The 13,853-nt window shown below is 35.0% G+C and overlaps 1 protein-coding gene across 3 annotated transcripts in view; it reads right to left on the reverse strand.

Annotated features, from left to right (window-relative positions):
• Window positions 1-916: 916 nt before the first annotated feature.
• LOC114053911 (elongin-C) overlaps window positions 917-13,853 on the reverse strand; it is a 34,163-nt gene continuing 21,226 nt past the window's right edge. For all 3 annotated transcript variants that reach the window (XM_027877037.1, XM_027877038.1, XM_027877039.1), the window contains 3 exons: window positions 12,445-12,503; window positions 9,604-9,747; window positions 917-5,191 (listed from right to left, as the gene is read on the reverse strand). In XM_027877037.1, the coding sequence (XP_027732838.1) occupies window positions 5,001-5,191; window positions 9,604-9,747; window positions 12,445-12,448 (339 nt within the window). In that variant the 5' untranslated portion in view covers window positions 12,449-12,503 and the 3' untranslated portion in view covers window positions 917-5,000. The remainder of the gene's footprint in view (window positions 5,192-9,603; window positions 9,748-12,444; window positions 12,504-13,853) is intronic.

Here is a 13,853-nt window from a genome sequence, read left to right on the forward strand (position 1 = left end):
AAAGCTTTCTGCATTGTTTATATATATATTATATATATATACATATACATATATATATATATATGTATATATATATATCTGCATCAGTAGGAGTTTCCTCACCAGGAATTCTTTATACCAATGAAATGATAGGTCTGGACTAAAACAGAAAGTAAGCAAAAATCTTTACACTCCCAACCTCATACATTTGCTCCCTACTTTAATTTGATAATCTTGGGTAATTTTTCTCTGAGTTTGTCAGCAAGAAAATGTGGAAAACATTGGTTTACTTTGAAAGACTGCTCTAAGAAAATAAATCCTCAAAATATTTTCAATGGGCTGTTCTGTGAAAATTATTGCAAAATTTTCATTTCCTCAATGCTTTAAATTACTCAACACAGATGTCAATAAGAAAAAAAAGATGCAAAATTTCCTCCATCTTTTCAAGTCAAATTTAAAATATCTTAAGTCTTACATCAAGCAGCATTTTATGCTGTTCAGTAGCATACAACTCTTCGTGACCCTGTGGACCTGGGGTTTTCTTGGCAAAGGTACTGGAAAGGTTTGCCATTTCCTTCTCCAGTGGATTAAAGCAAACTGGAGTTAAGTGACTTGGCCAGGGTCACACAACTATTAAATGACTGAGGTCTACAGCTGATCTAGTGAAATTACAATCTTGCTAATACAAACAGGCCTGGCATTTAAAAAAAATCTAAATTGCTAATTAAGATAGAGGCAACTAGTTCTGTAGGTCTTTTCTGACATTTATCATGTACTACACCTTGTTTGGCAATTATATGTCAGTATACACTTAACACTATGTTCCTTAAGGACACTTGTATTTAAAATGGTGTCTTGCATATATTGGGGGATCAATATTTGTCAAACTGAATCTACATTTATTCCAACATATACAAGTAGACTCTGATTAAAACTGTTAAGGTTTTGAAAGATCTTTATTGAATAAAAAGTTACCTGCATTTGAATTTTCTCTTGGCTATCTTAACCAGACCAACCACACAAGCTTCTCTAAATAATTATAAATCATAACTTAGAATTAACACCCTGCCATAGAGAGGTCTTCAGCATACAAAATGTTTAAGTCAAGTGTAACAGAAGTTCACAGATTAGTATGGGCTGTCATCAAATAATAAGTTTTTCAGGAGAAAAAAAATCTAATTCAGATGTATTTGTGGCTTTTTTGTCCCTATAAACGAAAATCCTGATAAACATTATTTTTGATAAATATACAAAACTCTTGCTTACAGTAGGATAATTTAGATGGTTCTATTTCTAAGCACATTTTAATATTTCCCAATTAATGGGGGGGTGGTATTAAGGGGAAGGAGAAGGTGTTTGGAGGTTGAAGTGAGGATCTACAAGTATACACTTTATCTTTTTGCTTTCAACTACAGGCTCTCACAAGAAAAGGGGGGGGGAATGAAGCGGTCCAATTTGTTACAAAAGCATAAAGATTAGCTACTAAATTGAAAAGGAAAAATTAGTTTAAAGCTGAACAGACATTACAAATAATGGTGTGACAGAGCATGCAAACCATTCCTTTACAGTGCAGTGACTAATGATAACAGGATGAAGTTAACTGTTACACATGGAGTTGAAACTGGAAAACAATAAGCAAAATTGTTCTAAGGATTTTACACTTTAATATATCTAGTAACGACCATTCGAAATTTAATGTCTAGTTATGAAAATGCAGCAAGAAGGGTGTATTAACTACATAAAGTTTCACTAATGAGGTCCACTTTATGCCACTTTCAAGTGATCAGAATAAAAATAATTATACTACTACAAATTTGGATTTACATACATATAGCATGACATTTACACACATTGAACCTAATGGCTTGTTTACTGAAGAAATAAACGCATGGGGTACATAGGTTGTGGGGGAGGGGCATCACCACATTGAGAACAGAAAGTTACAAGGGGCATAGGTACCTTAATACATTACCAAATACCACTACCGAGTCAAGAAACCATTATGCAGCTGACTTGGCCCTAAAAAGTCTTAGGTTAGAGTCCTAACTTCATTCCAGAGTTCTTTACACTATATCATTTGACCTTTCAAATGATCCAAATCTTTATTTGTTCAAATTAACAAACCATTAGGTTTTCTATAAATCAGTTTAATTTAGTCTTAACAAGTTACAAAGTTGTGTGGTCTAAAATTAAACTAGATTTATATGTCAAATAAAATTCCATAATCAACTGCCCCTCTAATGATTATCAAGCATTAAAAATTTTCAATTCCAACTTCAAAATTGGATATGGACAATTTGAGCTCATTAACAGTGTATAAGTTTAAATGCAACACTTTGAGCCTGTTAACTTAGACTGTATTAAGTTTCTAGAATTTCCTACATCTTTCTGGACATAAATTTCTGTAAATAGTTCACCTTCCCTGTCTTAGAATCAATTAAAAAAAATTACTTTTTAGACAGTTTCATAAAGTTAAAGCTTAACAGGACAAAATACATACGTTCTAAGGGCATAGATAGACTGATGTCTATCCACTAGCATGAGCTGTTTAGGTGATGCAATAGGGACTGGACATAATTTTGTTGGTAGAAAACTTCTAGGTAAGGAAATTCCCCTCTACCAGTGAAGGCTGGCACTTTCTCTGCAACTTAAGAAAATAGCCTAGAGTATTGACAGATTGCAACTTGTCCCAGGTCACAGAGCTGCCACGTGTGCAAGGTGGGTCTTTAACCTAAGTCTTCTGGCTTGGAGATCAGCTCTCTATCCACTATCCTTTGAGTTGAACTGCTTATAAATTATATTTTTCAACAGTGTTGGTGTTCAGAGATTGTCACCCGTGTGACACTCAATTACTGATTTGTGCACAACGCACCCAAACTCACAAACTAAAATACTTAATTTAGACATCCAGGGGACAATGAAACATAAGCAGATGTTGCTTTAAAGGATTTTATTTATAATAGAATCCTATGTGCTGCAAATGCTACAATGTAGAAAAAAGACTAGGGTAGAGTTTTAAATGGAATTTCAAAAATAAGCTAGTATCAATTTCAGAAACAATCATAGATTTGAATATGATATAAACTATTAAAATCTCTTAAATGAAACCAAATAAGTGATATCTAATCATTCTGGGTATACAAGAATATGATGCTTGGAAATGCCTAATGTGAAAATTAAAACCATGAACCTAGGAATTTAATGTTTTTGAAAATAAGCCCAGACTACATATGTAATACAAAATATCTCATATTCTTTAGTAAGCATTTTCTCACTTATCATGCAGTACCACTTTTGAAATACATAATCTCTCCTTATCTGAATTCTAGCCATACTAAACTGTGGACATCAATCTTAGTATTTTATGATGTGTTCAAATGTAGCCATGAGTTAAAAAGGTAACCTACTAGGACAGAGCCCATTAGAAATGTAGTTTCTGTTACCATCTTGACCTATAAGATCATCATATCTGTACATAATTGGTATTTTTGTCACCATCTAGCATTAAAAATCCCTGCACTTCATAAGCAAACACTAGTAAATACTTCAGTACTGTGTATATGAACCAGAGTTTGTCTTAATGAATTACTAAAACAGATGTAACAACTGTTTTCAATCAAGATTAAGAACAAAATGATTAAGTTTGCTGATGATTTTTTTTCTTGGTAATTTGTGGAGTGAATTAAAAGAATCTAGTCATCAGTATTTAAATTTATATAACTAATTCTCTGCTATTTGAAAAGTAGGAAGCTGAAACTCAACCTTCATGTTCTTGACTCCATACCTAGGAAAGAGAGACCTGACTGAAGTTTTTATTTGTCCTTCATAATCCTAAAGGTTAAACTAATGTCCATTTTCACTAAGTAAAAGCCTTATTACACTGGTGTAGTCATTACCCCTGTTATAATATATAGGCTTTGTTCCTTAATATCAGCAATTCTCTATATAGCCACTACATACAAAGAAGACATGATCTGACCATCAATAAAGCTGAATCCACAAAGCATTAAGGCGCTTTATGCCAGGCTCTTATCATGAATTCCACATATTAAGTCCTATAAAGATTATTTTGATTGCTTTTTTTGGTTCAATTCTAGTTTTTTTTTGGGGGGGAAGGGGGTGGGTGGATAAATTTTGCCATGATCTTATTTTAATACACTTAAGTAATGATTTATTAATGTAGTAAGTGAAAAGTAAATTGCAAAAGGAAAGCTTTCTTAGCTAGATGATTAAGTACAGTACTTTGGATTGTTCAAAAAGGATATTGTACGACTATCCCTAAGTTTTCAGAACCAAAGCTATCTAATAAGTGGTTACTTATTGACAGCTTGGCTAAAGTTCTTAAAAATTCACTACTGCAAAAGCTAAACCTAACAATCTTCCATAATGGTTTAAAAGAAAAGTACCACTTAGGTTTTATGACAAAAACAGATATGCAGATACACTTTGATATGCTAACACGGCTGCAATTTATCAAAAGACACGTAAGATCAATTCTTATGTATTCAAGAGTTATTAAAAAATTAATGTTTTGGCCAAGCCATATTTATAAACACAAGTTGACAATGCAAAATAGTTGCATAACTAATAATGCTAGACAGCTATGATACGGTAGGTTCAAGTTAATCCCACCAGTCCAAAAATAACAAAAAACAAAACCCCTAAAAATACTTAGCCAATATAAACCTGTAGTATTTGCCTAAATTTCAATACTTACTATAATCATTGTTCTAATATTTAAAATCACATCTAAAGGATAAGGCATAGCCATCTTCTAATTGGCATATTTGTTTATTTCTCATTTAGTGAAAATGTCCTTATTTTATTTAAGTTGCAAAACAAATTTCAACTCTGATTGCTATGCAAAAGAAAGGACTGAAGGTATCTGCTTTGCAATGAACTTTACAGTTCTCAACCACCACCGCCCCCCAACACACAACATGCTATATGAAAAAAGTTACTAACTGAACTACAGGTATTAAATACTGAAAAAGTTAACAGTTTATTATAATTTATTTTATTTAACAATCTAGGAAGTTCGCAGCCATCAGCAATTCCAGTGCAATTTCAGGTGCAATTGGGAATTCAGGAATCTCTGTAGAGCTGTTAGTGTAGCGAACCTTGTAGGTAAAATACATGCATACTTTTGATAGCACATGTGATGGAATTTCTCTAAAATTAACTTCATTGGTTTCATTTTCAGCAAACTGACCTGCAAAACAAAAATAATACAGTTAAGACCTAGAGATAGCCAACATTAAACTAAAGTATTCACATAATTTAAGCTAGAGAAGGTAATCAAGACCACAAAGATAATATTCCACCATGTTTGTATAACATAATGGGATGGTTGGACAAGGTGGTATACAGTGAAAAGAATACTAGGTTTGGGAGCCAGGAAGCCTGGGTTCAAATCCAGGCTCTGCCACTTTACTAGCTTGGTGACCCTGGGCAGGTCATTTAACTTCTCTGGGCTTCAGATGCCTCATCTTAAGAATTAGATACTTTTCAGCCTTATAACTATAATCCCATTTTTATAAACTGGTTAGCAGTCATAAAGATACCTTATTTTTATTTTTTGCCTTTTTTTTTTTTGGTGAGGCAATAAAGGTTAAGTGACTTGCCCAGGGTCACACAGCTAGAAAGTGTCAAGTGTCTGAAGTCACATTTGAACTCAGATCCTCCTGACTCCAAGGCCGGAGCTCTATCCACTGAGCCACCTTATTTTTAAAGCTCTTTTTAGGGAATGAAATTCTAAAACTTTCCTTTGTAGTTCAGTTCAAGTATTTAATTATGCTTAGTGATATACCTTCATAAACCATTTGTTCTATGTACTGTTCATATAAATATAAAGTTCACTTCAAAGTCACCCATTAGCCTCCTCTTTTCCAGATTAAACCATCCAACCACCTTAGCTTTTCGTCACAAGCATTTTCAGGACTACAATGTCAATACTCACTACTTGAGGCATGTAAACCTTTTTAGAGAAATAAGGGAAATGTTACTATTTGCATCTTTGAAAACATGCACACTACAATCTCTCCACTATAGTTACTGTTCAATTTGATGGATGGTGAGGGCTCAGCAAACAAACAATATGGTATTCAGCTCTACTTGACCAGGACACTACAATAATCCCAAGGGGTCACAAAGAGTTGGACTTGACAAACAATTGAACAAAAGATTTGTAAAGTACTTCACATATATATTATCTCATTTGGTTCTTACAACAGCCCTAGAAAGGGTGCTATTATTATCCCTATTTTACTCCCATTTTACAGAGGAGGAAACAAACTAAGAGAAGTTAAGTCATTATTTGCCTAGGGTCATAGCTGCTAAATATCTGAAGTAGAATCTGAACTCAGGTCTTCCTGACTTCAAGGTCAGCACCTAATATACCACCTAAATCTTTGATAAATATGTAAATATAGCAATAGTTTAAACCCTAGATATATGGATCATGGGTAAGTTAACATTATTGTCATAAAGTTCATCTAGTCATTTGAGTATATGTCTGGGGCAGATATAACCTTTGCTGGACCAGTAGATAATGATTTACTGTAGTAGGGAACAGTGAACCAGGCTCAAAGTCAAAAAGACCTATATTCAAGTACTGCCTTTGACACTGGCTGTTTGACCCATCCCGGACAAGTGACAAACTCTCAGTACTCCAGATAACTTTTAAAGATTCTTTAAATTGCAGAGTAGGTGCTGATCTGCATTGGTTAAAGGAACTGTCTGGTGTCCTTCCCCCGCCCCCCCCCCCAAAAAAACCAAAACCTCCACTTTTTCTGCATAGTCTTCTAAGACTTTTGTTCTTTGAATGAAAAAAAAAAAAATGCCAAACAAACCCAGAAGCATCATCTGAAAAATAGCGATTAAAGGCCTCACTCAAGCTTTAAACAAGGCAACTGGAGGGAAACTAGGACTGAAGTTTGGCTTATATTCAGATATTTGTTCCTTGAATATTTTGTGGGTAAGAAAACAAATTAATCTAATAGTATTTTTTTTAAATTAATTTGCAAAGCTAGCTTAATCTTTTCCTAAGTAAGAAGACCTTAAATCAACCAACACCCATGAGTTATTAAATGTTCCAGTTAAATGAATTTGCTGGTCAGTTGAGAGTCAGAAAACTGTGGTTCAATGCTGAAAAATCTTGTGCTTCAATAAGTAAGGCACAGCTAACATAACTGAATCTTTCTTTGATATTACACCATTATATACATAAAAAATACAATTAGAGCTGGCTGAATGTGTTCCAAACTAAGGACATGACCTAGAAGTTGTTGTATTTGCTTCTCTGCTTTAAAGAAAAAAAAGTGACATTTAGATAAAATAATTTGGCTAATAATTCTTGCTGGGTAGATTTTCATTTAAATTGTTTCATTAATTTTTATTCATGTATATTGTTTCAATAAACAATTCTGCTTTATTACCCACTGTTTCATTTATTTTTCTCAAAAATCTACAGAAAGTCTGGGGAAAGATGGTTTTATAAGGAAATTGAGGCTTGGAAAGGTTAAGTAATTTGCCCAAGGGCAGACAGCTACTTGGTGGTAAAACAGTAACCTAGGCCCTTCTTCCTAGTTCTATGCCTCAAATCTCCTGGACATCATTCTCACTTTTTCCTCTTTTGTTCCAGTCCTACAGGAAAAGGTGGTGCTTCCCAAGTCCCGCCCTTTTAATTTGCACCCTTAATCCTATCCCTGCAGGTTTCTTCCAGGAGCTTGCCCCTTCCATCTTTTCACTGCTGTCTTCAATCTTCAATCTCTTTAACCACTGGCTTGTTCTTTGCTGCCCACAGATATGCCCATGTCCCTTACAATAAAAACAAAATAAAAACTTGACTCTGATCCCCTACTATCCTATCTCTGTCCTCCCTTTTATAGCCAAACTTCCAAAAAAAGTTCTACATTTGTTGTATCTATTGCCTTACCTCCCACTACAACATTTTGCAATCTGGCATCTGACATCACCACAATTGAACTCGTTCCAATATTACCAACAATCCATCATTAAATCCAATAGCCTTTTCTCAGTCCTCGGTCGCTGACACTGTTAAACCATTTTCTCCTCCCGAACTTTCCCTACCTTAAGTTTTTGAGACACTGTTGGCTACCTGATCTTCTGCCTGCTCCTTTGAAGGATGATCGTTCATATCCCACCTCCAAGACTTCCCAAGGAGCCCTCTGTGAGCCTTGGATCCTGGTCTCCCTGCTTCTGAAAACAGCCCCAGATCTAAGCCACCCACCTCGAGCTTCTTTCTTGGCCCCAAGGCCTTCTTCAGTGCTTGGGAAGCCATTCTGGGTCCTCATGTTTAGCCTCTCCCAAGCTATCCCTTTCTCTGATCTTGCCTGCTGTGAACTGGCCCTCCTGAGCATCACAATGCACATTATCACCACTGGTTACAAGGATGGGCAAAGGAAGGCACAGAACAATATAAATCATCTGCCACCCTCAGTGAGCACACTCCCACACAAGCAAACTATTCTTAATCCCATGATTCTGAACCCTTGGCTGTCATTGCACAAATCCCATTCATTCCTCAACTCAAACTACCCACTGTTTTACTTCCATCCCTCTCAACCCTACCTCCTAAATGTCTCCAAATTTACCCACTTCTTCCACTGTATTCTCTGGAATGCCTGCTCCAGTTAACTTGCTTTCATCTTAAACCTTTTCCTTTAATATTCTCTTGCTCTATCTTTAGGCTCCTCCTTCCTGATGACGAAACATCACTGGCCACCCTTTCCAGTACCAGCTGCACTTTTATGCATACCCCACCAACTTGCTGGTCAAGGGAGGGTAGGGCGAGGAAAGTCAGAATGCTTTATGCTCCCCACGACCACTTCCAGATTTTCTCTCTACAACTATCACTTAGCAACCTTTCCTCTTTTGTAGTGCATTCAATCCAAATTTGTCACCCATCAGGTTGTAGTAGCTGTAACCTATGGACTTTGAGAGTTCAGCACCAAGCTCATAGTCTTTTTCCACTCCAACTCCTGCCCTCATACTAGGAGATATCAACCTAAGTTCCTAGTTCCTCAATCTACTGATTTCCCATGACCTATTTATTCTCTATACCTCAGTTACACCCAGTGGTACCCTTGATTGTGCCATTATATCTATAAGCGTTCCACTTCCATGTTCACGAACTCCAAAATTTCTTTATTTGATCATTAGTGTATCTTTTCTTCTACCTTATGATCTACAACCCTATTCTTCATCCTCACCATAACCCCTACCACCTGCAGAATGTAAACTCGTAGACGGCAAGAACCATTTGAATCTTGCCTCTGTATCCCCAACACATAATACACAGTGCCTTGAATATGTCTTACATAAGCAAATTAATGCTTAATAAATTAAATGAATATTCAGTCTTAAATTGAGGATCAGCATAGATACAATGCTTTCCTTTAATTAACTTAAACTTATACTGGGCTTTTTTTAAAAATCCCCAAATAACAAAAATTCATACTGATGATGGTATACACACATAAAAAAAAATCAGTATTTAAAAATTTCACAAATTATCTGACAAAACAAATACACACAGTACTTCTGTTAACAATTAAAATTTTTTAAAAACTATCAAGGGCTAATATACATTTCTATACATACCTGGGCCACTTAACATGGCTTTTATTGTTCCTGATGTTAAAGCATGCTCTCTTTTTACAATAAATTCATGACCATCGGAAGATATCAATTTTACATACATAGCATCAGGTCCCTCACACCCACCATATGTTTTCTCTTCTCCATCTAAAATAAAACCAATGTTAAAAATATCTTTATGATTACATTGTTGTTAAATTGAAAGACATGTCATATTTTATTCATTAATGTTTGAAAAATATTAAAACACTATTTGAAATTTGGGGCACAACATTCTAGACATATCTATAGAAATTTTGTAAAAAATTTACACAGAAAAATCTACCTATAGATTTATAGTGGAATATTAATACCTTTCATTTTAAAAAATTGATGTTCCACTTAAGTCATCTCTTTTTACAAAGTTTGTTAATGAAATGAATGTAAATTTTCAAAGGTAAAACATATTAAAACAAATTAGTACCTTATAAACAGTGTTAAGTTGGGGGGGGGGTTTCACAAAATCAAAAAATTCTCTGGAAAGAGTTAACACCAATAATCTTGCTTATTTGTTTTTAAGTCTTATATATAACTAGGACTCGTAACCTTGTTTTAATACGTAGGTTTGCTATTGGTCATTTTAAGGTAAGGTCTAACAACATGATAACTTCAGAATGATCTATTTTAAACACAGACAGCATTATTTGCACTTTAACTCAGGATATTATAGATAGAAATTATAAAAGGCACATAAGCATCTTCCAGAAAAACATCAGGCAACTGGTTAATCCCAAGGGCACATAGCACTGGGTTGGTATAATTTCACTCCTGTTAAAGCCTCTTCAAGTTTGGCACTCCATGGGTGGCATGTGTGAAGGTAAAGCAGGGGTACTTTTTTTCTATCCAAGGTTTCATTAGCTGGCATTTTTCATTCCACTTACAGAGATTGAACTCCTGAACCTGAAAAATTATCATTTTCCCAACCATATTAGGATCATAGGTTTAGAATTAGAAAAAAATCTTAAGAGATCATTGAGTCTGCCTCCTCATTTTACAGATGAAAATATGGAGGCCCAAAGCAGTTATTTGCCCAAGGTCACACGAAGGTCCTTTGACTTCAAATCTGGCAGTCTTTCCATTATATCACACTTAAACCTTACAGAGTGTCAATACTCTTTCAAAGAAATAACTTATCCAACATTATTTAATCCTAAACAAGAGGCAGTGTGGTATAACAGAAGGTCAGTCTTGAACTAAGGAATACCAAAGTTCAAGCTAGCCTCAAATACATACTGGTTGTGTGAGCTGGGCAAGTCCAGGAGTGGGGCAGCTGCAGCCTCCAGGCCACATGTGGCCCTCTAGGTTCTCAAGTATGGCTCTTTCACAGAACAAATCCCCCTTAATAAAAGGATTTGTTCTGTAAATCTCGGACTCAGTCTGAACCCAAGGACCTAGAAGGTCACAGGTTCCCCACCTCTGCCAGTTTAACTCCTCAGTGCCTCAGAAAACTTTCTCAAACTGCAAACTGAATCACAGTTGCTGACCTGCACTGGTAGAGGAAGTTTAATCACTAGGAATTACTTACAACAATGAAATCATAGCTCTGGACAAAAAAAGAAAAACACCACCACCACCAACAAAAGAAACCAAAGCCTTAGATACATTCAGTTTTAAATGTGTGAAATACATATTTGTGAAACTGATGGTTGCTCTATTACAAATGCACTTGATTATAATGTAGTTAAATTTCTCTTGATTTAGCCAGACTTGTAGAAAAATCTGTTTTTAGCACTAAACTCTTGGAAAGAAAAAAAAAGATAAAAATTGTTAGTAATCATTATTTCATGATTAAGTTTACAGAGGATCTAAATTTTAGTTTGTCAAGGGAAAAGTGCTTAAAGTTATGCAGCAATTCCAGACCATACAAGTAATCACTATGGTAGAATGTTTATTTTCAGAGCTAAGAATGTTTTGGAAGAAAATTGTTTGAAGTTGTCGCTTAGCCCTACAACTTAGAATCAGAAAACCTCTAAATTGGAAGAGCCCTTTAAGATAAGAATGCTCTTTCCACAATGTGGTGGAAGCCTTAAAATGAAGTGTGTAAAATTTGTGGAAGAATAAACATTAAAAACTTTTAAGTTTTGTTTAAACAAAGGTAAATAGCTATAGTAACTAGAGGCAAACATCCTCATTCAACTATGCTAACACTTATTAGTTCAGTCAGGGTACTTAAGAGCTAAGGTCAAAAAAGATGCTTAGTGGGGCAGCTAGGTTGTGCAGTGCTGATAGAGCACTGGTCCTGGAGTCAGGCGAACCAGAGTTCAAATCTGGCCTCAGACACAACACTTACTAGCTGTGTGACTCTGGGGAAGTCACTTAATCCCCCTCCCTCCCCCCCCCAGTGCTTAGCTACATTTGAATCACTTCTATACTTTTAATAGTAGCCCTTGCTCAAATTCCTACATGCCTGAAAAAAAAATTTCATTAATCTCTCTCCTTAGAGTTAAAAGAACGTCCGTTTATTTTTAAGCCAAAAACTCAAAACATTCAAAAACTTTTGAGTAAATGAATTCCAAAAAAGGCCAATATTTTCCCAATAATGTACTGTAAAAGTCCTCATAAAAAAAAGTATCTACCCTGTCTGGATTGTAGAAAAACAACGTTAACTCTGCTTTTAAAAAGTTTTTTTTTTTGGCCTGTTATTCTTCTCACTCTTCCTACTTGATTTAATCTACTTTAAAGAAAAAACTGAAAGAAAAGAGATTATACTCATACTTTGTAAAGCTTGAAGTACTATATAAATGTGAATTATTATGAGCTATCATTAAGAGTTAAAAAGCTTCATTACCTTTATAAAAAACTTACCCATTATTTCCTTATGAAATTATATTTTGTTTCCACAGGAATTTTAACAAAACACCTTCCTGAAAAACCAGAGTTTTAAAGTTAATATCTGAGATCAGTATTTCTACAATTATCATTAATATTATGAATTAAAATACCACTAATTACGTAAGACACACTTTGGAAATATGGGCTACCTAATCCCATTTCTGCATACCTGAGAAGGTATCTTTATGAATATGGTGGACATTTCTAGTCAGATAATTGTTAGAGTTGAAAGAATCTAGCTAACTAAAATAATTTGAACTAAAAGGATCAAATCAATTGAACATGTATTTATTAAACATGTACTATGTACAACATACTAGGAATACAAAAGCAGAAAGTGAGACAGTCCCTGCCCCAAAGGAGTTTACATTCTACTTGGTAGATACAAACATGTACACAGATAAGCTATGAATGAATTAAAAAAAATTACTAAAAGCTCACTATGTATCAGAATTGTGTTAAGTGGCAAGGATACAAATAAAACAAGCAAGCTGGTTCTTTCCCTCAAGGAACTTACATTCTAACAAGAGAAGACAATATATATACATATCGAAAGATGATGGCCAGGGAGGAATATTTTGGTCAGGGAAATCATAGCAACAGTTGAGTTACTGTTCCCAGAGATTAAGTAGAAAGCTGGAGGTGGTGGTGGTGATGGGAACTGGAGTGTGAGTGTGTGTGTGCGCGCGCACACTAGAAAGGTAGGTTGGAATTGTCAGGCTAAGGAATTAGTATTTTATTCTAGAATTGATAGGGAGCTACTTAAGACTTTTAAATAGGGGATTAATATGGTCAATCTGTGCTTTAGTAAGACTGACAGTTGTGTGGAAGACGGAGTGATGAAGAGAAGCACTGTAGTCAGGGAGACTAATTAGGAGGCAATTACAATGATTCAGGGCTTGAACTAGGGTGATGGCAACTCAAACGTGAGAGATGGGGAATGGTGTGAAATATAGAGATATAATTCTGGAGTAGATAATACTAGCCACTAAAAAGTCCCATTGAAGGACTATGTACTACAAAACTGGTTGCACCTCTGAAGGTCCAGCAAAAACATCTGGGGAAAAAAGGTCAGAAGCTAAAAACAACAGCAACAGCAAAATGATCCTCAAAGTAAAGATACTATGTAATCAAGCATCCTTTCCCCTTGTTTTCCCAAATACTTCCTCCAAAAATGGTTTTTTTGGGTAGGGGTTATGACATTTGCCACACACCAAAAGAATAAATCTTTAAAACTGTCACTTGATAAAACACATTTGTTAAAAAAAATAAAAAAATCTACAATGGTGAAATATTCTAATTTTAAACCAAAAATGATTAATTTCCTTCTTTCTCCCCAACCCACTTTAAGACATTAGGGCCTACATTATCTGTTTGTTGTT

Source organism: Vombatus ursinus, unplaced genomic scaffold, assembly GCF_900497805.2.
Source record: "Vombatus ursinus unplaced genomic scaffold, bare-nosed wombat genome assembly UNPS02014812.1, whole genome shotgun sequence".
Lineage (NCBI taxonomy): Eukaryota > Metazoa > Chordata > Mammalia > Diprotodontia > Vombatidae > Vombatus > Vombatus ursinus.